At 44.8% G+C, this 24,352-nt stretch overlaps 1 protein-coding gene across 17 annotated transcripts in view; it reads left to right on the forward strand.

Annotated features, from left to right (window-relative positions):
- nrcama (neuronal cell adhesion molecule a) overlaps positions 1 to 24,352 on the forward strand; it is a 370,822-nt gene that overhangs the window by 339,385 nt on the left and 7,085 nt on the right. For 13 of the 17 annotated variants that reach the window (XM_052029796.1, XM_052029800.1, XM_052029805.1 and 10 more), the window contains 3 exons: positions 2,467 to 2,625; positions 8,235 to 8,366; positions 10,297 to 10,375. In XM_052029796.1, coding sequence (XP_051885756.1) covers positions 2,467 to 2,625; positions 8,235 to 8,366; positions 10,297 to 10,375 — 370 coding nt within the window. The remainder of the gene's footprint in view (positions 1 to 2,466; positions 2,626 to 8,234; positions 8,367 to 10,296; positions 10,376 to 24,352) is intronic. The other 4 variants (XM_052029810.1, XM_052029811.1, XM_052029812.1 and 1 more) reach the window with 1 other exon arrangement.

A 24,352-nucleotide genomic window follows, 5' to 3' on the forward strand; every position in this document is an offset into this window, starting at 1 on the left:
AGCCAACACTAAGCTATTCGTTCAATTCTTCACTCCCTCCATCATCGGCATGCCATGCCCACAGACAGCCGAGCAACGAATCTCCCCAAAACCTGGGAGATCTATTGCCTGTGATAGCAACAATATGTACGAGTTCCTCTCCAAGTCACACACGTGATTTGGAAAGATATCACCATTGCTTCATTGTTGCTGTTTCTAAAATCCTAGCACTGCCTCATTAGCAGCACTGTGGGATTATCCCCACCGTACAACTGCAGTAGTTCAAGAAGGCAGCTCGCCACCATTTTCTCAAAGACAATGAGAGATATCCAGTGCTTATGCTGACACTGATATCCATTCAGCAACAATTGACACTGTAGGTGCAGCATGGTGGGACCATGGGCTCTTTCACCAGTTTGATGTCTGAATTAACTGTCAGTTTACTGGCACTTCAGCTTGGGATGAAACAAGTACTCTCTGTTGTTAGTGTGGTTGCGGGCTAGTCTGTTCAGTGACTGTGGGCTGGCCTCAGTGAAGTGATGCCTTGCTGTTAGGTGGAATGTTTCAACCTCACCCATTTCCACCCGTTCTGTCTGCTGCTGCTGCTGCTTATTTAATGGTGCACGTTATATATTCCTGTTTAATAAATGCTCCTTTTCGCTCGTAGCTGATTTATCCCATCCGAGTTACGGGGAGTCACCGGGTTTATAGCTTGCATTTGTTGTGGCAGTTGATTCACTTACAACTTTAGAGCTTAGAAGACCAAGCTCTAAAGTTTTACAAGACTAAAGGCCGCCATTTCCCATTGTTGGTTGAGGGCGGAGTAGTCCTTTGCCCATGAAAGATTTTGCCCAAGAATTTACCCTGCATCCCATCACCTTCCCAGACTGAAGATCTCAATGAGATGTTCAACTGCATTGGGAAGGCAGATAGAGTCACGCAGCACAGAAACAGATCCTTCAGCCCACCACATCGTCACTGACTGCCAAACTCCTATCTATACTATTCCCACCTTTCCTTTTGCACTCTCATTAACTACGCCCCCTCCGATTCTCCTGCCACCCATCTACAGGCATGTAGATGGCATGTCTATGGCATGTGGGAAGAAACTGGAGCCACCAGGGGGAGATCCACACAGCACTGCATGTTTGCAACTTCTGTAGTGAAGGAGTTGTATACCAAGCAGGAATTGGCTACACCATGCATTAGAACTGGCCCTTTGAGTTTTATATGAGTAGAGAGCAACAAACCCCACTTGATGTAACGTGAATCTCACATCTCGCTAATAACTCCCTCAGAGTTTCAACTCAATATTGGCCTCCTCTGGAAGGCTTCCCGTTAGTCATGCCTTGAGTCGAATTCTTGCAATAAGATCCAACAGGGATTGCTGCCACCAACCACATTGGCCTCTTCACAGACAGAAGGATTCCTAACTCCCTTGCAGTTGGTGTAATAACTGGGAAAATATGGACACAGCTGCAGATTTGGGCTTGGTGGTGCTACTGTTATACATCAGACTGCCACTGGCACTCACTGTTAGTGAGGTCTGGATGCTTTTGAACTTTCAGTGTTAGTCACTACCCCTAGAAGAGGAAGAGAACATCAGAAGGGAGGGTAAGAACTTGTTACTCTTAAAATTAATGAGCTAATATTGTAATCCAGATATTTTGAGACTTGATCAGTGATCAATAATTAGAGTCATAGAATAGTACAGCACAGAAACTTCAGCCCAACTCATCCATGCTAGCCAAGATGCCCATCCAAGCTAGACCCAATTGTTCGTGTTTGGCCCATATCCTTCTCGATCTTTCTTATCCATGTACCTGTCTGACTGACTTTTAGAAGTTCTTAATGTGCCTGCCTCAACCACTTCCTCTGGCAGCTCATTCCATAAATATACCACCCTCTGTGCAAAACAAGAGGTTTCCCCTCAAGTTCCCATTAAAGCTTTCCCCTCTCACCTTAAACCTATGCCTTCTAGTTATTGATTCCCCAACGTTGGGGGGAGAAAACTGAGTGCATTCAACCTATCTGTGCCCCTCATGATTTTATACACTTCCATAAGATCACCCTTCAGTCTCCAATTCTCCAAGGAAGTCCTAGCCTGTCCAACCTCTCTGTCCCTCGAGTCCTGGCAACATCCTCGTAAATCTTTTCTGCATTCTTTACAGTTTAATAAAATCTTTCCTATAGCAGGGTGAGCAAAACTGAATACAGTACTCCAAGTGCGGTCTCACCAGCATCTTGTACGACCGGTGGAATTTTTTTTAATGGAGTGTCAGGTGGAGCAAATCAGTTAACTCTCAGCCACTTGACACTGGTTTTAGCAACAGCTTTCCTCCCTTGTGTTCTGGTGCTCTGGGGGTGTCTTGCAAATCCGTCCTGATCACACGCATGTAGAGCATGTCCACACCACCGCGCGTAACCATGAGATGATCAGATCCACCCCGCGGTTATGCCAGTTCTTTGTCTCCGTACGCTTTTCAGGTAAAGAGCCTCTGGACAAAATGCAGATAAATGCCTCGCAGACCTTCTTTGTACTAAAGGGCTTGTTGCCGGGGACAGTTTACAGAGTGCGAGTGGTTGCCGAGAGCCAGGCTGGCCAGTTGCGGAGTAAGGACGAGCGGTTTGAGACCCGTCCACCAGGTGAGGCGGCACCTAGGAGCAGTCGGCTTCGGCCTCCCTCCTGCCCTCTCCCCCACCACCCCCTCCCCAACAAATTTCCAGCTGAGCGGCTGTGGAGGGAACCGACGCCACATGGCTGCCAATGAAAATCCAGTGGCCAAGCTTATTATCATTGGTTTCTGTAAGTGTTGTCGAGTCGTGCACTGCTTCATTTGCTTCTCTGAATAGTTTTTAAAGTTTTTGAATCATTTTAAACTTGAACATATTCTTAGATATTTACGATCATCGAGTTATATGACACGGAAACAGACCCTTCAGCCCATCAAGCCTGTGCCGACCATCAAGCACCCATCCTGTTTTATTCTCCCCACGTTGCTATCAACTCCCTCCCCTCCCAGAGTCTACCCCTCACCGACACACTAGGGGCAATTTACAGTGGCCAATTAACCTCACGTCCGTGGGACGTGGGAGGTATCCGGAGCAAACCCATGCAGTCACAGGGAGAGCAAGCAAACTCCACACAGACAGCAGCAGAGGTCAGGAACGAACCGCATCACTGGAGCTGAGAGGCAGCAGCTGTACTTAACTGCGCCACTGTGCCGCTCATGAACATACTTAAAATGTGTTGGATATTAACAGGGAATTCTTTCAAAATCGTGTTTCTTTTCCAAAAAGAGCACATAATTCATAACATTTGTAAATGTATAACATCGTGCATTGATATCAAGTTTCATGTTTATTGTCATGGGCATACATACACAGGGTATAAGTGTCATGAAAACTGGTTTTTGCAGGTACATTACAAACATGTTAACATAAAATCTCGTCAACTACACACACACACATAACATGTCATCATTCCCAGTACAGGGAGGTTTGCAATATATCAGCATCCCATCAGTTTGTCTTTTATACTTATTCCATACCCATACAACCCAAATGTTTTCTGCTTCTCAAAGAAAGGAACTCTCGGTTTTAAAATCAGAACAATGCAATTAAGAAAGCACTCCTGCACCCAAAGCATGAAGGAATTCTGAAACTTCCTTCCCGCAAATGATTATGAACACCTTTTGACAAGAGACAAAAGAACATCTCAAAGTTCAATTGACAGACCTTTGTTCAGCAAGGTAACTAAGGAGTGTAGAACAAAGGGGAGTGTGTGGGGTTCATGTGCAGTTCAGCTGTCATCTAATTGGCAGAAGAGGCGTGAGAGATGGAATGACTCTGCATGTACCTACACCTTGTATGTGTGGCATTTTGCAATACTGTGGGACATCTTCCTGCTGCAGTTGTATCTCCATAGTTCATTGAAGGATTACGTTACAGGGTCACTGGTTTCTGGTAAATTAGTGTGTGTAATCCTGGTCTTGATGCATGGAATACCAGGATGTTAACCTGCTGGCAGTGTACTTCAATGCACAGCATTCAGTATTTCATGGCAACCATTTCGGATTAGCCTTTTCCATTACGATGTTGGTCTCCCCAGTCCAGTATTTCCAGTCCTGTTGCAGTGGCACACAGCTAAATTTTGAGTTCATTGCTTTGGAAGTTGTGTACACCTTGCATTTGTCCTGATGCCTTCTTGTGGAGGGGTCTCATCAGAATCGATCCATTCTCTGTCATTGGCATCACTCATTAGCCCCATTGCTTGTCTTATATTTGTTCTTCATCTATCTCTCAAGGTCTGAATGATTGCATTTTGAGTAATAAATTTGTAGTTTTTTATCAAGCAATACAGTTCTGTTGATGTAGCTGATGATGGAGCCTTTGGCTCCAGCATTTTAAAGAGACAGTGTCCTTCTGCTCTTTGTCTTCTCTGGTTGAGGTACAGTGCTTTCAAATCTCGTCTTGGCTTTTAACTCTTTTCATGAAGCTGAACTGGGAGAGTTCCCACAATTCCAAGACCATGGATATTAAACACAATCCCATTTGCTTTAAAAAGCCCAAATGGAGCTGAGCCAGAGGGTGAAAAATATAACAATGGTAGAAAGACAGTAAGTTCCAAAGCAGCAGTCTTAAAGGCACATTCCAGGTACCTTCAACTTTGCTCCAAGTTTCATGTTGACAGTGACACAAGTAGGCATAGCCTGCCACAAATAAATCCAGCACATGATTCCCCCCCCCCCCCCCCCCCCCCCCACTCCAGGCATTCTCTTTGGAAGTGAATCCTGCCTGCAGCAAGCTAAGATGTATATTTCCACTCACACCCAGACAACAGTCCTGCAAGGCTGAGGCATTGCAAAGTGCAGCAAGCTGTGTTCAACTTTCTTTCGCCATGAGCCACTTTATTTTCGGAATTGGTTCCTCAGGTTTTTAGTAAACATTTACATTTGGTTCATTTGTTGAGTAGTTTAAACTACAGTGGTCATTCTCACCTGATTTTGGTAACTGAGTTTCATTGGCTCAAGCAAAGACTTGAACTTCAAGTCAATGAGGAGTGGATCACACCGGCATGAGTTGTTGGAGAGGATTGCCATTGGAGGAGGGGGGGAGGATGAATTGTCAAAACACAGCTGCAGTTGCTGGTTTTTCAGTCACATAAATAAACCCACACAATTGATATTTCATATTTCAGTATGACATAGAAGAAAATTTGGCCCATTGAGTTTGTTAGCTCACAGAGCAATCCCATTCCCCACTATCTTCTTCCCTGGAACCTAAGTGATGCAAGGTGGCGCTGGAGTGTGGCCACACATTGCAAGCTGCTCTCTACAGATCTACTCATTACCCTTACTATAATTGTTCTACACTTTTAGAATTAAACTCTTTGTCACTAACTATTACTAATAATGTTCTTTTAAATACCTGTACTACATCAATGCACTTTGTACTAACTCAATGTAACTGCACTATGTAATGAATTGACCTGTACAATCAGTATGCAAGACAAGTTTTTCACTGTACCTCGGTACAAGTGACAATAATAAACCAACACCAATACCAATTCTCCCCATGGTCCCATCAACTTCCCCCAGGTTCTATCATTCACCTGCACTAGGGGCAATTTACAGTGGCCAATAAACCTACCAATCTCCACATCATTGGGATGTAGAGGAACCTGGAGGAAACACACGTGTTTACAGGGAGGATGTGCAAACTTCACACAGGCAGCACAGGAGGTGAGGATTGAACCCGGGTTGTTGGAGCTGTGGGGCAGAAGTAGTATCTGCTACCCAATCCAGGAATGAACAACAGCTATAGACATATTGCAGAAGAGCAGCATCTCCTAAAAGTTACAGTGACAATTGCCAAGACAGAGAAAAAGGGATGCTGTGTCTTTAACCCTTTCTCTGTCAGCTTTATCTATGTGCTATGCCAACAGAAAATGCTGCAAATGCTCAGCAGATCGGGCAGCATCTGTGGCAAAAGAAACATGGCTAATATATATGATTGTCTGATAAAAGATCGTCAGCTTATAAAGTCATCTACCTGTAATGTTAACTCTGTTTCTCTCTCCATGGATGCTGACCTGCTGAGTGTTTCCAGCATTTTCTGTTTTTATTTCCATTTCCAATGTCTGCAGCATTTTGCTTTTGGACTTATTTTGTAATCCATTTGCTGTCCATTATCAATTTTGATGTGTCATGTTTGACACAACATTGTGGTCCCTTGTCTCATCTGATGCTAAACACCTGAATTCTGAAGTGCATTTGGAAGTTAAATGATTTGAAGGATTTACTAATGTGAGCATTAGTTTTGGTCAGAGAAATGATGAAAGACTTTTGCATCAAACATCAAGACCTGGCACATATCCATGAGAGATGTCTGAGACTCAACAGAAGCTTGTGCATTTAGAGTCCAAGTAAATGTTGAAGGATGAGAGATTTGGTGGGACTTTTTGTGTATTCCAGCTCTTTAAATATGCAGTTGGGGGTAATGAATCCTTGAATTGAGACTCAAGAGAGGTATGCCTCTGTGCACTGTTGCCCATCCCCATTTGTAGCTTATTTTTAACATAAAGCAAGTTCACTCTGCACTGAAGTCCAGTTCGCTTGCAAGATGCTTTACTGCTGATACGCTCCTTGTTTGGTTGCGAATCTTCATCCTGTGTGTCCTTTTATTTACCTTCATTCTTTGCCTGTTGCTTTGTCGTTTGTACAGTGGCTTTGCCTGTGACATATGATTCAATAGAACTTTGATTAGATTGGAGAGGACCCCCTCTCCTACCTCCAACAGATAATCAGCAGAGCCCAGATTTTAATGCAGTGGCACATGAATGAAACCAATGAGAATGCAAGACAAGGCAAAGTTGATTGATGTTATTGTTGGATATTCAGTGAAATCATGTCTTTTGCAAGCCTCCATTTTATGAAATCTATGAAAAAGACAGCAGAAGTAAAAGCACTAAGAACAATATTTGCCATGTAACTAACTGTTTGCAGAGCACTTAATTTGTTTCTGAAGAAAGCAAATTCTTCATTATATTGTTGGTTGCTTCTCCATGCTTCAGTATCTCCTGGTTAAATATTACTTCTCTCTGAACCTAAATCATTCTTCCTCCCTAAAGTATGAGCTGTGTCGACTTAATGTGTCATATGTGTTATCCAGAAGGTTAATACAATTATTTTGCAGTATGATCAGTATGATTCAAGGTACTGTACATCTGTCAATCTTGACCTTTTGCAGTTTTGAGGTCATGGTAGCAAATGGTTAAATATGGCACAAAAACAATAAGCTGGTTGTTCTCTTCCAATTCCAGAGAATTGGAGAGACAGTTTTGTGACTGCTAGAATCTCTCACCGGGTCAGTTTTATTGTTCCTGTTAATTGATTAAGAACCTGGTTATCTTCTTCAACAGTCACACCTAGTGGGCAGGAACTTCCCTTGAACTTTTTTGCATTGTGGTCTCTGCATTATCCTCCCAAAGGCTGAATAGGTCACAGGAGGAACAATCCAGGAGGACCCTGGATCAGTCCGATTTCCTGCTCCTGATTGCTGCTCGATAACCCTGTTTGACAATGGATGGTGAGGTTTTGGTCAACCCAGGAGCTCCAGAGCGCTGCTGTAGCTGCCTCTCCCCAGCCCAGTGTTGAACAGCTGTGAGCACTCTGTGCATTGCAGGATGGCCCTGGTTGCAGCACCTGTTGGGCTGTGCTCAAGCTGGAGTCAGTGCCTCCAAAAGAGAAAAAAAATTGGAGAAATGCGGAAATAAAAGATGTGGCATTGTGGAGAAAGCAAATGGTGATGCTGTGAAATGGTTGATCTCAATTCAGCCTCCCATAAAATACCTTCTCGCCTTGGCAACAGATGATTAACAAGGCACTGAATCAATAGGTATACCCTTTACCTATAACCCAAAGGCAACACAACGTAGCAATGGCTTTAAAAATGATGAACAACCATCTTACTTCAGTTATAAACAGGCAAGTAGTATGGTTTAAGGCAATGAATTGAGATGAAATACTTCTGTGGTGCTTTCATTATCCCCAAGCACTGTGGTTGTGATTGACAACATGTTATCTATTCTGTTATCATAGTCTTTTGCTGATGTAAAATTACCAATTCCCATTATACAATGAACTAAGAAGTTAACATGTAAGTGCCTTGGGATGCTCTCTCCACTAATAATCATTTTAATTCACATTGTAATCAGTATTTTCTCACTCTCTCTTTCAAATAAACAACACCAGCCATGGCAAGCCGTCAGGTAGATATTGCCACCCAGGGTTGGTTCATTGGTTTGATGTGTGCCATCGCCCTTCTGATCCTGATCCTCCTGATTGTCTGCTTCATCAAAAGGAATAAAGGAGGCAAATACCCAGGTAAGAACATCTTCAGCCAACACAGGTATTTAGAGACCATGGAGAGTTCTGTTCAAGTTTACAAACAAAGAGCTAGCTAGACTTTGGTCGTGATGCCGAGGACTCTTATTCAGATGTTACGTGAGGAACGAGCTGAGAAGATCTATCTCTTAAATTTTACACTGATACATTTGAAGGCATCCTCGCTGAGGTGGGTTGGAGAATGTAGCAAGTAAAGCAGGAGTTTAGTTGGCATCGATCTGGAATTGCTTACGATACCAATTCCAATGCTACAAGAGTGGTAACTTGGACATGAGCACTGCAAAGTGTGGAAAGGAATTTGCAACACCAGCAAGTGACACAAAAGGATTAGACCCATAAAAAAAGGAGTAACTTTAAACTATCTTTTTCAACCAACTACCATTGCACATGAAGGTTGTTTAAGGATACAATAGGATATAGATCAACTGGGAAAATAGGCAAGGGAATGGCAGATGGAATTTAACTCAAAGAAGTGCGAAGTGATGCATTTTGGAAAGTTAAACCAAGGCTGGATACAAACAGTGAATGGCAGGGCCTGGGGAACGTCGTTGAGCAGAGAGACCTTGAGGTACAAGTACATAGTTCCCTGGAGAACAGGGTGGTGAGGAAGGCACATGGCATACTTGCCTTCATCAGCCGAGGCATTGAGTGTAGGAGTTGGAACATCATGTTACAATTGTACAAAATGTTGGTTAGACTACACTTGGAGTGAAGTTCTGGTCACCACTCTATAGGAAGAGTGTGATTAAGCGAGAGATGGTACAGAAAAGATTCACTAGGATGTTACCTAGTATGGAGGGCTTGAGTTACGAGGAGAGATTGGACAGGCTAGTTCTCTTTTCCCTGGATTGAAGGAGGCTGAGAGGTGACATGATAGAGGTATGTAACATTATGAGGGGGGGATAGTGTCTCTTACCCAAGGTAGGGGTTTCTAAAACTAGAGGGCATAGGTTTGAGGTTAGAGCGAGGAGATTTAAAGGAGACCGTAGAGGTAAATCTTTCACTGACAGAGTAATTGGTATCTGGAATGGGCTGCCAGAGGAGGTGGTGGAGGCAGGAACAGTAGCAACATTTAAGAGGCATCTGGACAGGCAACTGAGTGAGCAGGGCATAGAAAAATATGGAATTAATGCAGGCAAGTGTGGTTAGTTTTGATAGGCATGCTGGTCAGCACAGACACATTGGCAAAGGGCCTGTTTCTATGCTGTACAATTCTACGACTCTCATTTTCCTTTACTTATGGGGCAACTTCACAATTATGCTGTCTGGGGCTTTCCTCTTGGTCACTCTCCTGCCCTTCTTCTGATCCACTGCTCCCGGTTCTCCCCCTTTTTCCCTTCCATTCTCACCCCCTCTCCGTTTCCCATCGCACCGCGCTTCATTTACTTCCCTTCCTCCATTTCCCTTACCGTCCCCTTCTCTCCACTTCATCCCTCTTTCTTGCTTGCCCTCTCCATTTGCACACTTCCTCTTTCCTTTCCCCTTCTCTTGTCCCCTCCCTCTTCTTACCTATCCTCTTCGTTTCTCCATTTCCCCAACCCCTTTTCCTTCATTCCTCTTTCTCCTCCCTTTGCTTCTTTCCCCATCTGTTTCCTCCCCTCCCACTGAATTCCCTTTTCTCCACAACATTTCTTTTCCCCCTTCCACCCCCTCATCCTCCTCTCTCCTTCCTGGTTCCCTTCCGACCTCTGTTCCCCTCACCATCTGTTCTCTCACTCCTCACTCCACAACCCATCATACTCCCTCTCCCTCCTCCCACTTCCCTCCTCCCTGTTCCCCCCCAACCCCATCTTTCTTCTGCATTCCGCTCTCCCACCATTCCCTTGCCACCGCACCGAACACTTTTCTCTGCGGAAAACCACACACACATGTAACACCTTCCTCTTCTCTTTGCCGCTGACATTTGCAGTGAAGGAGAAGGAAGATGCTCACGCAGATCCCGAGATTCAGCCCATGAAAGAGGATGACGGAGCCTTCGGTGAATACAGGTGAGCACCTGTCCTCTACCCTGTCAACTGCCTCTCTGTCCTGTCTCATTGAAGATTTATCCAGCTGGTCGGAATTCCTAGTCCCGGACCTTTCGAATGTAGTGAGCTTTGAAACTGTGATTAGTCTGCATTGGGGTTGTGGCTTTTTTTTGCAATTCCTTATTTCTTCCCACCTCTTGGAAAATCTGGACTTGGAGTTGTACAGTTTCCGCCTGGTCCTGTAAATCTTTCGTGGATCCTAACATCCCAATCTCATGGATATTCGCACTTTAACCAAACTTGCTTTCTGCCTCTGAACTTTGAAAGCAATGCAATTGTTTTGCTCTTGGGAAAATAATGTCCAATCATTTAACAACATTTTGAACAGGTTGGTTTGTGGATTGTTGTGCCTGGAATCAGTGGTTAGAAAAGTTCCCACCTGATGTAACAGAAAACCAAAAAAAACTGCAGATGCTGGAAATCTGAAACAAAATGCTGGAAACACTCAACAGAACTGACGAGGGTCGAGAATCTAAAACGTTAACTGTTTCTCCTACCACAGATGCTGTCTGACCTGCTGAGCATTTCTGGCATTTTCTGTTTTTGTTTCACATCTTCTGCGTTGTTAGAGCTGGGAATTGAGGAAAAGGACACAGTGGATGTGCAGTAACGTGGACTTCATCACAGTAGCATAGAGTGGCTTGAAGTTCAGCTCCTAAAAGAGGGGAATCAAAGGGTAGTGAGGGGCTTAAGCAGAGGGTGAGAGTGTTGTTGAAAGGAGAGTTGTTTTTGGAGTTTTGAAAGCAGGGGTCAAAGCGATAAAGAGTTGATGAAAGGACTCAGACCTGAAATATTGACTCTTTCCGCAAGTGCTGCATGACCTGCTGAGCTTTTCTAGCATTTTCTGTTTCAGTTTTATCTGGGGAATTTCACTGGGAGATGCATGGTAGCTGATGAAGAGACCGACTAGAGGGAGGTGTGTGTTTATTTATCAAAACCTTTCTGTGGTAAGTCTCTTTATGGAAAAGTGTCAGAATTAGACAATTTTTGTGAATCAGCTGAGGTGTTTCAAGCGATAAATGGATTCACTAGAGTGGATAGCCCACAAGATCGTGGAGTGGTCGAGTACAAAGCGACTCTGATGCAGAATCAGCACTACTTTTCACCAAGAGTGGCGGGAATTCGAGACACCCTCCAATATAAAAAGGGTGCAGATGCAGGAGCAAGCAGAATTTCAGACTGGTAAGGATGTCAAGAGATTATGAAGTAAAGGGGGTTGAGGTAAAGACACAAATGACTGCAGATGCTGGAATCTGGAGCAAAAAAACAAGCTTCAGGGGGATCTCAACGGGTCGAGCAGCATCTGTGGAGGGAAAGGGATAGGCAACGTTGTGGGCCGAGACCCTCCACCAGGACTTAAGGTAGAGGTCAGCCACTGAATGGTAGAAGAGCTCTCTCTTGTTTAAGTATTCCACACTTTAATTATGGCATGTTGACTAAAGCAGGCTTCTTTTACCCAACCCTGTCCCATCCCCTGTTAAGTGCCCAGCAGAAGTGGGGTCATGTTACGTGATGGTGACCAGCCACCTCCAAGCCCAAGGAGAAATGGACTTCTGCTGCTGCTATCAAAAAGTATAGGTTTGCCTTTTGCTGCTTCCCCCCCCCCCCCCCCCCCCCCCCAGTGTAAAGTTGCCTTAGCTCATCAGTTAAACTTCCCCACAATTTCTCCAACCACATTAACAGGCAAGGTGACCCACAACTGATTCCCATTTTCTGTACTGTTAGTGCAAGAGGAAGCTTCCTGAGGGAACAGGAAAGGCCCTTTGCTCTTGGCAGTTATATGAGCCCACTTCCCTCAACACACTGCTCCTGTTTTAGAGTTGTCTGTTCAGTGACAAGCTAATTGACGTTATGTTTTGACCAGCATATCCAACTGTCTGGCAGTGTATGAGATGGAGCAGCTTTAAAGCAAAAGTAGGTTTAAAACTTGCTTGAGTTCTGACTCACAGACGGCTGCTCAAAGCATCGCATCAAACCTGGCACAGTGCCTGGCTTGCTGGGTAGCTTGGGAAAGGTGTGTGTTAGACTATTGAAGGAAAAACCACAGGGAGCACAAATCAAATGGGCAAGGGTCCCATGCTCACAACTCCAGGACAACAGAGCACATCATACCTAATGGATAACATGCCACTCTGCAGTCAGTGATGTGCTGAGAGAAAGCTGGATCCATGGCTTGCTTAGGCTATGCACAGCTGTAGGTATGCACATTGAAGACAGCTGATGATTTAGAGAATCATAGCATAGGGAGGCCATTTGGCCCATGATGCCTGTACCTTTGGGAGAGTTTTCCAATTAGTCCCTCCTATCGCTGCTGTTTTCCCACAGCATTGCAATCCTTTCACCTTTGATCATTTATCTAATTCCTTTTTACAGTTATAATTGCTGCATAAAGTTAAACATCCCTCATGTCACCCTTGTTTGCCAGCAATCTTAAATTTATATACTTTTGTACCAACCCTTCGATCACCAGATATAGTTTCTCCTTACTTGTTCAAAATCATGGATGGTTTTGATGTCTCCCAAATCATCTCCTCTCTTGGCTGTAAGTACAGCAGCAATGATTTTTCTCAAACCGTCTCTGGTAAAATAATCCATTGCAGCATTCTCAACATCATTACTCCTTTTATGCTCCACGAACAATAAGTATATAATAGCCCAAAGCAGTTTACAGGAGCATTATCAAACAAGATTTGTCACAGACCTGCATGGGAAATGTTAGAGCAGAGGCAATAGTTACTTAAAGAAGGAACAAGTAATAAAAGAGGAAGGAAAACTTTGGGAGGGGGCCCCAGAGCTTCAGATCTCAGCGGCAGCAGTGGACAGAAATGCTCGACAGCAAGAAGGAGAGGAGCACTGAAGTCTCAGAGAGTTGCAGGGCTGGAGCAGATTGCAGGGATTGGGAGGGGCAAGGCCATGGAGAGACTTGAAACTGAGGTTGATAAATTTATATTTGAGGTGCTTCTCTGCCCGGGGCCAATCCAGGGCAGTGGACACAGGAGTGATTGCTGAATGGATCTCAGTGCAAGTCAGGGAAAGGGCAGCAGAACTCGTGAGGGTGGAAGGTGGGAGTTTGGCAAGGAGTGTCCTGGACAAGTTGAGTCGGTTTCCGAAGGCTCAGGCGAGAGTTTCAGGCGAGTGACGAGATGAGGCAATGGGGTGATGTGATGGAGGAGGTTAGAAATGGTGGCCAAAAGTTCCCTACATGGTGAAATACGAGACTTAGATTGTAATCAGCCAGGCGCAGCCTTGAAATAAAATGGTGGAAGCGTGCGGCAGATCAGGCTACATCAGTGGGAAGGGAAGCAGAGTTAATGTTTCAGGTCGGGGAAGCTTCATCAGCCTTGGAGGGATTGAGTTAGCGTCAAGGGAGAGGAGGCTGCCGTGAGGATTCAATCCAATGGCTTCAGTCTTTCCACTCCCAGTATTTAGTGGGAGGGGATTTCTAATCCTCCAGGATTGAACAGACAAGTAGTCTCCCAATGTTGTGAGAGTGGAAGGGTCAAGAGGTGTAAAGGTGGGGTCGAGCTAGGCATTGTCAGCACTCCCGTGCAAACTGGCACCATGCTTTGGGATGATTTTGCTGAGGACAAGCATGTAGTTGAGCTGTGGGAAATGATGAAGAAAGAATCCTGGGGGACACCAGAGGGAAGAGCAGCCATTGAATGATCATCCTCTGGCCACTTTTGGAGCAGGTTGGCTCTGAGGCAACTGATTTTTCTTCCACTGAGAGGCAGGCTCCAGATATTAACTGAGGCTGGGGCAGCTCAACTGATATCATTGCAACTTAGGGGTTTTCAAGCTGAGCAGCTTCAGTTCAACTTTGTAACAAGATGAAAATCCATGCTGCTTTGACTGCATGCAGACAACAAATTCTACAGCCAAATATCTTTCCACCTCAGTGAAAATCTAATAGAGAGTCACAGAGTCATACAGCGCAGATACAGGCCCTTCGGCCCAACGAGTCCATGCTGACCATGGTGCTCACCCATCTAGTCCCAATTTCCTGCATTCGGCCCATATCCCTCTAAGCCCCGCCCCTCCATGTAACTAATATTTAAAATCTCTTAAATCTGCAAGATATACTTAAAGGAAACTTGATGAAAATGACCTTTCACTCCTTGAAACACCACCCTTATTTTATCCCTCTCAGGAGTGACCTCTTACTCCCCAACACACCATACCCACTCTCTTCGCGAGGCGACCCTTCCCACCTTGAAACATCACCCTCCATCTCTTCCCAGTGTGAACCTTAACTCCCTGATACACTGCTTGACACACTGCCCTCACACACTCTGCAAAGTGATCCTTCACTCCCCTCCCCGGTGACTCCTCTCTCCCTGACCCACTGCCCCACTTCCTCCCTGGAATGACAACTCACTCTGTGACATGCTGTTCCGGTCTAGTTGTTGTTCATTCAACATCCTTCTCATCATTCAGAGTCCAACTTGGAAGCCCGATAAGTGAACAGTATTTCAGTGTTGATTTGTTGCGATGGAACCAAAAAAGAATCTTGCGTTGAAATACCTCCTTTAGGTAGCCCATGTCATGGTTTTGGTGGATGTTAAAACTCTGTTGATGAGAGTTAACACTCCTTCCACAGCTTTTGCTTTCTGTCAGAGCACTCCATTGGGTGAGGTGTTGAAGTACAACCTGTCCCAGTGGGATCCTATCCCAGCACCAGTGAGAATTCTGGCAGAGAATGGGAGCACATGTGGCCACGGATAGGATCTGTAGTGCCGTGGGAAACTGACATTGATGATGGGTTCCATTAGAGAAGGGGGATGCTGGATGCATTCATAAAGGGGAGGGGATTCTGCATACATATCATGAATCTGGACTTCAAGGGAATGTGGGGACTTCACTGAAAAGGGGTGCACTTCTGACACCTCACCCAATGGAGTGCTCTGACAGAAAGTGGCAGCATGTTATTTAGCTGCATGGGATCTAAGTCCCATCCCACTGTCCGGAACGGATCCACTGGCACCCAAACACTTGGTGCATTTTCTACCTACAGTGTGAGCAAGGGCAAGAGTCTCCTATATTTTCCCCTATAGCAGCCTTGATTGCAGTGTTGGGCTCTGACAAAAGGGGGGGGGATGATGCATCTCTCAAAGGTTGGGGGGAGGTTGGAGATACTCTCACCACCGTCCTAAAATAGGAGGCTCTAGTTCACACTCCTTCAGGGAAAAGGGCGTCTTTAAAAAGTGAGCGGGGTCTCTGCTTTTGTATCTAGGGAGAGAAGAATTCTATGGCATTGGATCATGCTCTTGGCACTTGCTGATGGCCGCACGTTGTGCGTTTGACAACTTTAATAAAAACAGTTTGGCTGATCATTGTTCACAAAACCATGTCCTTTTAATACACAGTGATGTGCATTATCTCCAAAACAGTGTCAAAGCAATATTGTGATATTGAAGCCTTATGCGTTCTTGTAATCATGATTCTACCTGTACGAATTTCTTTCCCATTTTGTAAGATATCTTAACTGTATGAGCTTTATGAAGTTGATGTACATTCTCTATTTATTCGCAGAGATCTATATATGTATATAATGTACCCCCTGTTTTGTATAATTAGCTCTTTGTTGCTATCCATTTACATTGCCTTGCTATTTCTACAAAACTTTAGGGTGCAACTGATTATGAATTAGCGGACTCTGTTGCCATTATCGGCGATGTGGTTTCAGGTAGGGCCACTTGCTTTGAGCATGACACAAAGACCCCAATGCTGTTTTCAGTTCAAGGCAACTGGAGGCTCATGAGGAGGAAATTGCAACAGCATCAAGAAAAGATGTAAAATTTCTTCCAGCTTTTTACCTGTTACGTTTTCACTGAGTCGAAGGATAGTCCCACTCCAAAGCCTGATGTGGGTCTCCAGATTTAGTTCCCAGTGAACAACCTTGGTGGGTTTGGGACAGAGAAGAATGAGCCAACGCATCCACCCTAGGTTGTTGTCCTGGGGGATGAGCCTACCTGTGATGGCCCCCACAGTACTCCCCTCCAGACTGATCAGATGAGTGGGATTGTACTGAGATATCAGTGACTGTGGGGTCAAACCCCAACAAATTCAGAAAGGAGAGAGAGTGAGTGGGGGGGCAAGGGAATGATTTAAAATAAACGTGAAAATTGTTGCACCCTGATGGAAATAAAAGGTAACTGTGCTTCTGCTAAGATAGTGGATTGTGTTTTTTGCTAATAATGTCGCTTGTCTCAAAAGCTGAAACTAAACTAAAGATGTTGGACCTCTAACTTGATTCTGCTGTTATTGATTAAACCTCTGAGAACTGATTCTCACATTTCTTGCAGAGCATGAGCTTGTTTTCAACACTTTTCATCTCCTGCAGTTTGCAAAATAGAATGAATAGAATACAAAACACAGACGCACAGAGGGCAACTGGTTTCTTTCTCTCCAGCACTTCTTCTCCCCCAGATTTTCTGCCCTCTCGTCATTGGTTCCAAGGTGTTGGCTGCTGTCTGCAGCACAGTTCCACGGTCATTGCTCAGTCTCCAGTAACTCACCCAGATGACCACACTTTACTTGTGAAGTCACACACTGTCTAAAGGCTATTCGACTACAGTGGCATTGGAATGTGATGGGTGATTTGCCTCCCCTCCTTAAACCAGAAGCATTGAGACTGATTTCAATCCCACACCAGATTATTCAGTTCAGGCTTGCTTCTGCATTGAACCTGGTATTCTTCCAGCAATTTCTTTAATGAAATCATTGAGGAGGTCCAGAATTAATGTTTTTTCTTGATCAAAAGGATAACATAGGGAAATGTGATTTCGTCCACTTTACACCTGGGAACAATAGAATATGGAGGGCCAGAGAGATTTAAGGGTTCGTGCACTGAAGTTACCAGCAGAAAGCTGAAAACGATCAACAAAAGATGAATATAATGGTGGCCTTGACCTCAAGAAGGCTGGAATACAGAGTTGGAAGAAGTTACATTATACAGAGCTTGAGTTACACCCCATCTGGATCCTGCATTTAGTTCTGGGACACTGTACCACAGAAAGATTATGTTCAGTTTGTAGGAGAAGCAATGCAGATTCAGCAGAATGGTACTGAAAGGGTTAAATAGAGTAGGCTTGTATTGCCTTGTGAATGGAAAATTGAGGGCTGATCTGACGGAGTGCTCAAGGTGCTTGAAGGATTCAGTTTTGTAAATTAAGGGGAATTATTTCCTCCTATAGAAAGGCCAGAACAAGAGCATAACCTTAATATTAATGCCAAGTTGTTAAATGCTTCATAACACAAGGGTTGGCAGACATCAAACCTTCAACTCAAAAAGCTGTGGAGACCAATTTCATATTTTTCACGACACAGCAGGAGCCCATTCAGTTCACCTGGTCTGTGCTAGCTCTCTGACCAATCCCAATCCACATTTATTTCTGAGTAACCCTTTCTCTTTCACATGCTCATCTGCCCCAGAAGTATTGTACAGCAGCCAATTAACCAACCAGCCCACTCATGTCAGGGTAGCGGGAGGAAACCTGAGCACCCAGGGTTAATCTGTGGAGTAACAGGGAGAATGTGCAAACTCCACAAAGACAGCATTGGAGGCCAAGATTGAACTTTGGCCCCCAGAACTGTGACGCAGCAACACTAACTGCCACACCACTTGCCACCCAGTTAACCTCTTTGTCCAGTTGAGCTTGTTAAGGGATATGAAGTCAAATCAGGTAAATAGTTTGGCTAGGATCAGCAGAACAAACTGAAGGGGCCAAATGGCGTTCTGTTTCTCGAACCAGCTGTGGCATGAGGCATTACCCTTCCCAACCTAACCCAAATGCTCTGTTTAAATTTATAGGTGGGGTGTGTAGGGCCAGCTCCTGTTATTTGATACTTGCAGTGTTAGACAGAGTAATTTGTTCAGACTGGTGGGAGATGCTTTCCCACTGGACAGATAGCCTGACGTAAGGATAGTTGAGGTTATGGATCCTCTTGCCAAGTGTGCCACGATCATCTTTTTCTTCCTCCAGTGTTTAAAGCTTAACAAAGAAACATGTTCAAATGGCAGCTCACTTAATTTCAAAGAGATGAAGGAGAGGATGGTGTTGTGGAACAGGCCTGATTGCTGGGACGTTCACGGGATGTGGCCCGGTCCAGCATTTGTTGCCCACCCTTCACTTGCACCTTACTGCAGGGGCAGCAACACAAGGGCTGGGCTGGGCAAGAATGCCAGATTTCCTTCCCTGAACCATGTTAGTGAACCAGGGAGATGAGTTCAAATCCCACCATGGAACCAAGACATGCCAGCCCCGTAACAACCTCAGTGTGGCTCTACCCCTTTCATTTCCTCTTCCACAAGGAGTAACAACCAATCTTTCAGTATTGCCCACTCTCCACCCCGGCCCACTTCCACTCCCTCCCACCCCCTCCGCCTCCCCACGCCTCTCTCTCTCCTTTCATCCAACCAGTTGTATTATCGAGCAGTCACGTTGACCATCATTGCTCGGCCTGGACTTAGCACACTTCTCATTACAGTTCGGCCCAGGCCTCCTAGATGTGTTGTGGGATCAGAGAAGAAGTATGACACAGGACAAGGCCCATCATGTCTGTGTTGGTGAAAAAAGAGCTCTGCAGCTTAATCCCGTCTTCCAGCTCTTGGTCCATAGTCCTACACATCCTGGCTTTTCAAGTACATACTTAAGGAATGTGTAAATATTGGTGAGAGTTTCTGCCCTTCAGGTGGTGAATCCAGACCCTTGAATGGGTGAAACCATATTCGTCTTCTCCTCGCTCATGCTTCTACCAATTAATTTAAATCTATGCTTTAGTGTTATTAGCTGAGGTGTGCTATTATATGAGATCAGTTCACTCTGTACAGATCTGGAGACGCACTGACAACTTGCTGGCCTGTTCCATACTATGCAACCATGTGACCACTGACCTATCTTGGAAAGGGACACCAAAATTAGAATGACCAGCTGGACGGGTACAGCACGAGTGTTTGGAGTAGGGGATTTTAATCTCTGGAAATTTATTTCAACAATCATTAAATGCAATTATGTCATGGAGTTGTACAGCATGGAAACAGGCCCTTCAGCCCACTGATTCATGCCAACCATCAACCTCCCATTTACATGAATCTTACATCAATTCCATTTTTTGTTCTCCCCACATTCTCATCAACTGCCCCACAGGTTCCAACACTCACCTGCACACTAGGGGCAATTTACACTGGCCAGTTAACCCACCAACCCACATGTTTTTGGGACACGGGTGGAAGCTGGAGCACCCAAAGTCCACACAGTCACATGGAGAACATGAAAACTCTACACAGGCTGCACCCGGGGTCAAGATTGAACCTGGGTTGCTGGGGCTGTGAGGCTGTGGCTCTACTAGCTGAGCCACTGTGCCACAATGAAGAAAGGGAACTGACTGAGAATTATAACCTCAGCTGTTCAAATGGAGTCTATATATTTCACTTAACAATGTAGTCCTACCCAGCTTCAAATGAGGCTATAAATAGTAAGTGTTCCTTTAAATTGAAATTACCAAAAATAGTTTCTTGTCAATTACAATTCAAAATGAATAAAACATTTCCCTTCACAATTTTGCCAGTCTGAATAATGATTTACATACCTTTAAATTCCATCTGTTAGAGCCTGTCTGGTGCACGGTCCTTGCTGTTCTCTTAGGCTGATTTATTTTGTCTCCCCCTCCCCTTGGCCACTCACTAATTCACCTCCCTTCTCACGTACTTCACTCTCTCCTCTTCAAATCATTGGCCCTCAGCCAGTGTTCAGCCATGCATGGGAACAAGGCCTTGGTAGGACCTACCCCAGCAGGAGGTACCACCTCTGAGGGGCAAGTGTTGGAAGAGGGACAAAGGGAAACAAAGAGAGGGCACATAAAAAGAGGGGAGAAGGAGGGAAATCTGGTGAGGAAAATGCAAAATTGATATTTTTATTTTCTTTAGTTTCCTTCCGATAGATAACTGGTGTGCACTGACGAGGCTGTGTTATGACATTCGAATAACAAAGAGCTGTTGTTTTACCTTCATCTTCAGCAGTGATTACAATGTAGCTGATGTGTGCTCAAGGTCATCAATAAATGCCTTTACCCAATGCTTTGCAGCAACCTTGATCTTCTCTGTTGTTCAGCAAGGAATGTATTTTGTGATGTGGTTGATAGACCTTTCAGTACCTTAGACACACTGACCTGCATCAGTTCTCTGAATTACACCCTAAGTAAATTTGCAGGCTTCAAAACTGTGTGCAAGTTGAGTGCCAGTGTGGAGCTGAGAGAAAGTTGGGGGGAGGAAGAGAGACTATAAAGTTGCAGGAATAAAAAGGTCGGACCCTGGCTGTACAAAGCACGTGTGCAAATGATATATTGCTGGGCAACACATTTCAAAGTTACTGCTGAACAGTTTGGTTTGGCCAAACATCCAGATGTCTCACGGGTTCTTGGGGTTCCAACTGGGTAACATCAGGGCCGTGCACAAAGTAGGGGTGATGGGTGTGGATACCAAGGTAAGTAGGGCCACAGCAGCTGTCCGAAGAAACATGAGATTATATCCTTTACAACAAAGAAGGGAGGCTGTGCTGCCCATCGAGTCTATGCCGACTGACAGAGCAATCCCATTCCCCACCAATTTTCCCTGAAACCTATTCTCCCTACATTCCCATCAATTCTACCAGCCACCGATACGAAGGGTGATTTACAGTGGTCAATTAAGCCAACCCACCAACCCACACAGCTTTGGGATATGGGAGGAAAGCCCATGCAGTCACAGGGTGAACGTGTAAACTCAACACAAGAGGTCAGGATTGAATCCAGGACGCTGGAGCTGTGAGGCACCAGCTCTACTGGTTGCGCCACTGTGTAGCACTGTTACGGACGTGTTCACATGTTGACCTCATAATGTTCAGGACAAAAATACCAGCCCCTCTAAAGTTAGCACAGTTAAATTCCTGCACATGTCCCTGGACAAAAGTAGACAGGATCTCTCAGGAGGGCAAGCCACTGTGAAGGTGAGGAGAGTGGCATAGTTCCACAACACTCCACACTGGGTGTCACCAGCACATCCAATAAACATATCATACTCTCTGTCATTTTGAACAGATGGACTTTTCTGGACTTTTAGATCTGGTTGCAAGAGACCATATGAAATAAGCCTGAGTGGCCATGAACCACATGGGTTCACGTTGCAAAACAGGTGGCAAGGGGTCAGTGAGAGAAAAGAAAAGAACAACAGCAATTGGCATTTACATAGCACCTTTAACAAAATGGCCCAAAGTGCCTCACTTGAGCATTATGTCAAGCCAAAATGAAGTGATTTCAGGGACGTTGACTGTACACTTAGTAAATAAGGTTAAAGAAAAGAAAGATTTGCGTTTCCATAAATCCTTCCAGGGTCTCAGGTCATCTCAAAGAAATTTATAGCCAATTATGTATTTTTGTTGTCACTGTTGCAGTGTGGGAAATGCACAGTAAGTTTGAAGGGCCATTTTGAAGGAGAGTTGGCGGAGTGGGCGTAGGTTTGAGGAAGAAGTTCCAAAGCCTGGGGCTTTGATGGCTGAGGGTACAAACAACACTGGTGGTGTGATAAGTAGCAATGATGCTCAAGAAGTTAGAACTGGAGCAGCAGAAAGATCTGCAATTCTGACGATGGGTTGCACACCCAAAACGTTGACTGTTTCTCTTTTCACAGCTTCTGCCTGATCTGCTGAGTGTGAGCAGCACTTTCTGTTTTTATTACAAAGATCTCAAGATTGTATGGCTTGAAGTGATTGCAGAGATAACGAAGGGCAAGGTCATAAAGGGCCTTACAAAAAAAGTAAGAATTAAGGCAATGCTTGATTGGAGACAATATTATCACATCACCAGGCAAGGACTGGGTTGGAGTGGGACCGGGGTTTGAGAAATAGAGTTTTAATGATGCTAAGTTACCAAAAGGTAGAACATCGGTGGCTGGCGTGAAGTACGTTCTGGATAAAACAAATGATGGGGGTGAAGGTTTCAGTGACAGGAGAAATGAGGCAGGAATTGAGTCGGGCAATGCCAGGGAGGTTGAAGTGGGTGATTCTTGGCATGGTATGGGAATATAATAAGAGGTAGTAATTATGTCCAGGTAATATCCCAGTAATTACTAGTCCCCGACTAATGGCTTTGGAAATTAGATCAGATGTAGTAATTACTAATCCAAGTAATGTCACTGTGGGATCATAGTAATGTCCTGGTGATTATTAATTTGAGTAATGGTATGGAAATATGATCAGATATTCATATTAGTGTAACATCAAGTTTGAAACCAGTCTGATCTGGGAGACAGTGGAATCAGTAGCAAGGGTGCTTGTAACGGGGACTGAGGGGAATGACTTCCACATATTTAGTTGGCGGAACTTTCTGCTCATCTATTGCTGGAGTTTGACAATTCACAGACAGTGTTGCAATCGCCGATATAGACTGGACTCTGATGACTTGCACTCGTTTCTCAATCACACTTTATTTACTTGTGCACAAGGAGAACACTCCGGCCCCTGTCACCAAACTATTCTAAAGTTTCAACAAAACTGTTGTCTTTTTTAAACAGATATTGACCAATTAAAACCTTTGGGCACCTTAGAATCCCTCATTTGCACACATAAAATACCAATCATGTTCCATTAATATAGGTGTTCATGACCAATAGAAACCACTTGTCAATGGCCAATAATACCTTCGAGTTGGTAAAGTAATTGTCCAATAGTTAGTGTGTGCCTCGCAATTCTTTGCTTGCATCCTAGCCTTGCTATGCCTGGTGACCTCGGCTCCCATGCTGTATAAAGCAAAGCGATGCTCTCAATGACCTTGCTCAGCATGGGTGATTGTAGACTGTCTGCAAACCATCTCTGCCTGAAAATCCTTGCCTTGCCACAGCGTCCACAGTGTGGTGTTCGAGAGTTGTAACAGCAAAGTAGATGACAGGACATCAAGGTACTTTGCACACCATTTTCAGTTAATGTTGCCAATGGGCTTCATGTAGATGTGGAGGTGCCTGTGGCAATGGTGCTGGAGTGGGGAAGAGACATTGCAGGGGATTGCTTGGCTTTGATTATGAATGTTGTCCCACTCATCTGGTGGAGACGCACTAAAGGAGAACAGTGTGATCAACAGTGGAGAGTGGAGAGACAGATTGACCATGATGTGGTCTCACAGAATTAGAACTATTTGGACATAGCAGTGGGGCACAAACTGAATGAATGATGAAGTCATGAAGGTAACTCCACGATTATAGGAGGCAACCTAAGCTCGGGGACTTCTGAGAGGAAGGGGAGGTGGAAACAGGTGGTAGCTCACAAGTGGAAGGAGCCAGGGGTTGGTTTTTGAGGAGAGGAGGGATGCTGGCAGCTCTGACAAAGAGAGGGAACAGCACTTGAGTGAGATGTATTGGCAATGTTAAGAGCATGGGGCCAGGAAGGAAAACTGAGTGAGATGTCAAGAAAATTCTGGAAATACCCATCAGGTCAGGCAGCATCTGATGGAAGAGAAGGACAAAGTCAGTCTTTCATTGACCTTTCATTGGAATGGGATAGTCAGCAGTTTAGTAGCCATTGGCTAAAAGTTGCAGGAGATGGGTGACATGGACACGATTAGTTTGCAGAGGTGTGACGAATAGGAGACAAACTATAGAAAGGTTTGCACATAGATAAGGCCAGAAATGGTGCATCGTGACGTGTGTGCTGGAAGGGTGCAATCATTTTGCTTGGTGGTCTTCTGTAAACAATGTCACTTGTATGTTCTTTGCACTGAGAAGGAGCTGCCCAGTGCTCCTGTCCAATGGTGGGCTCCGGGCTCAATGGCCACTGGCACAATCATCCTTGTGCCATGTTAAGGTGTGGAGTGGGCACCGTAGCCCAACTCTTTGGAAGGAAGTTGGGGTAGGTCAAGGGCCAGCATTTGAGATGTTGGAGATTGGAGTGTGGGTGGTGGGAGAAAAGATCA

This window comes from Pristis pectinata, chromosome 15 (genome assembly GCF_009764475.1).
Source record: "Pristis pectinata isolate sPriPec2 chromosome 15, sPriPec2.1.pri, whole genome shotgun sequence".
In the NCBI taxonomy this organism is placed as follows: Eukaryota; Metazoa; Chordata; class Chondrichthyes; order Rhinopristiformes; family Pristidae; genus Pristis; species Pristis pectinata.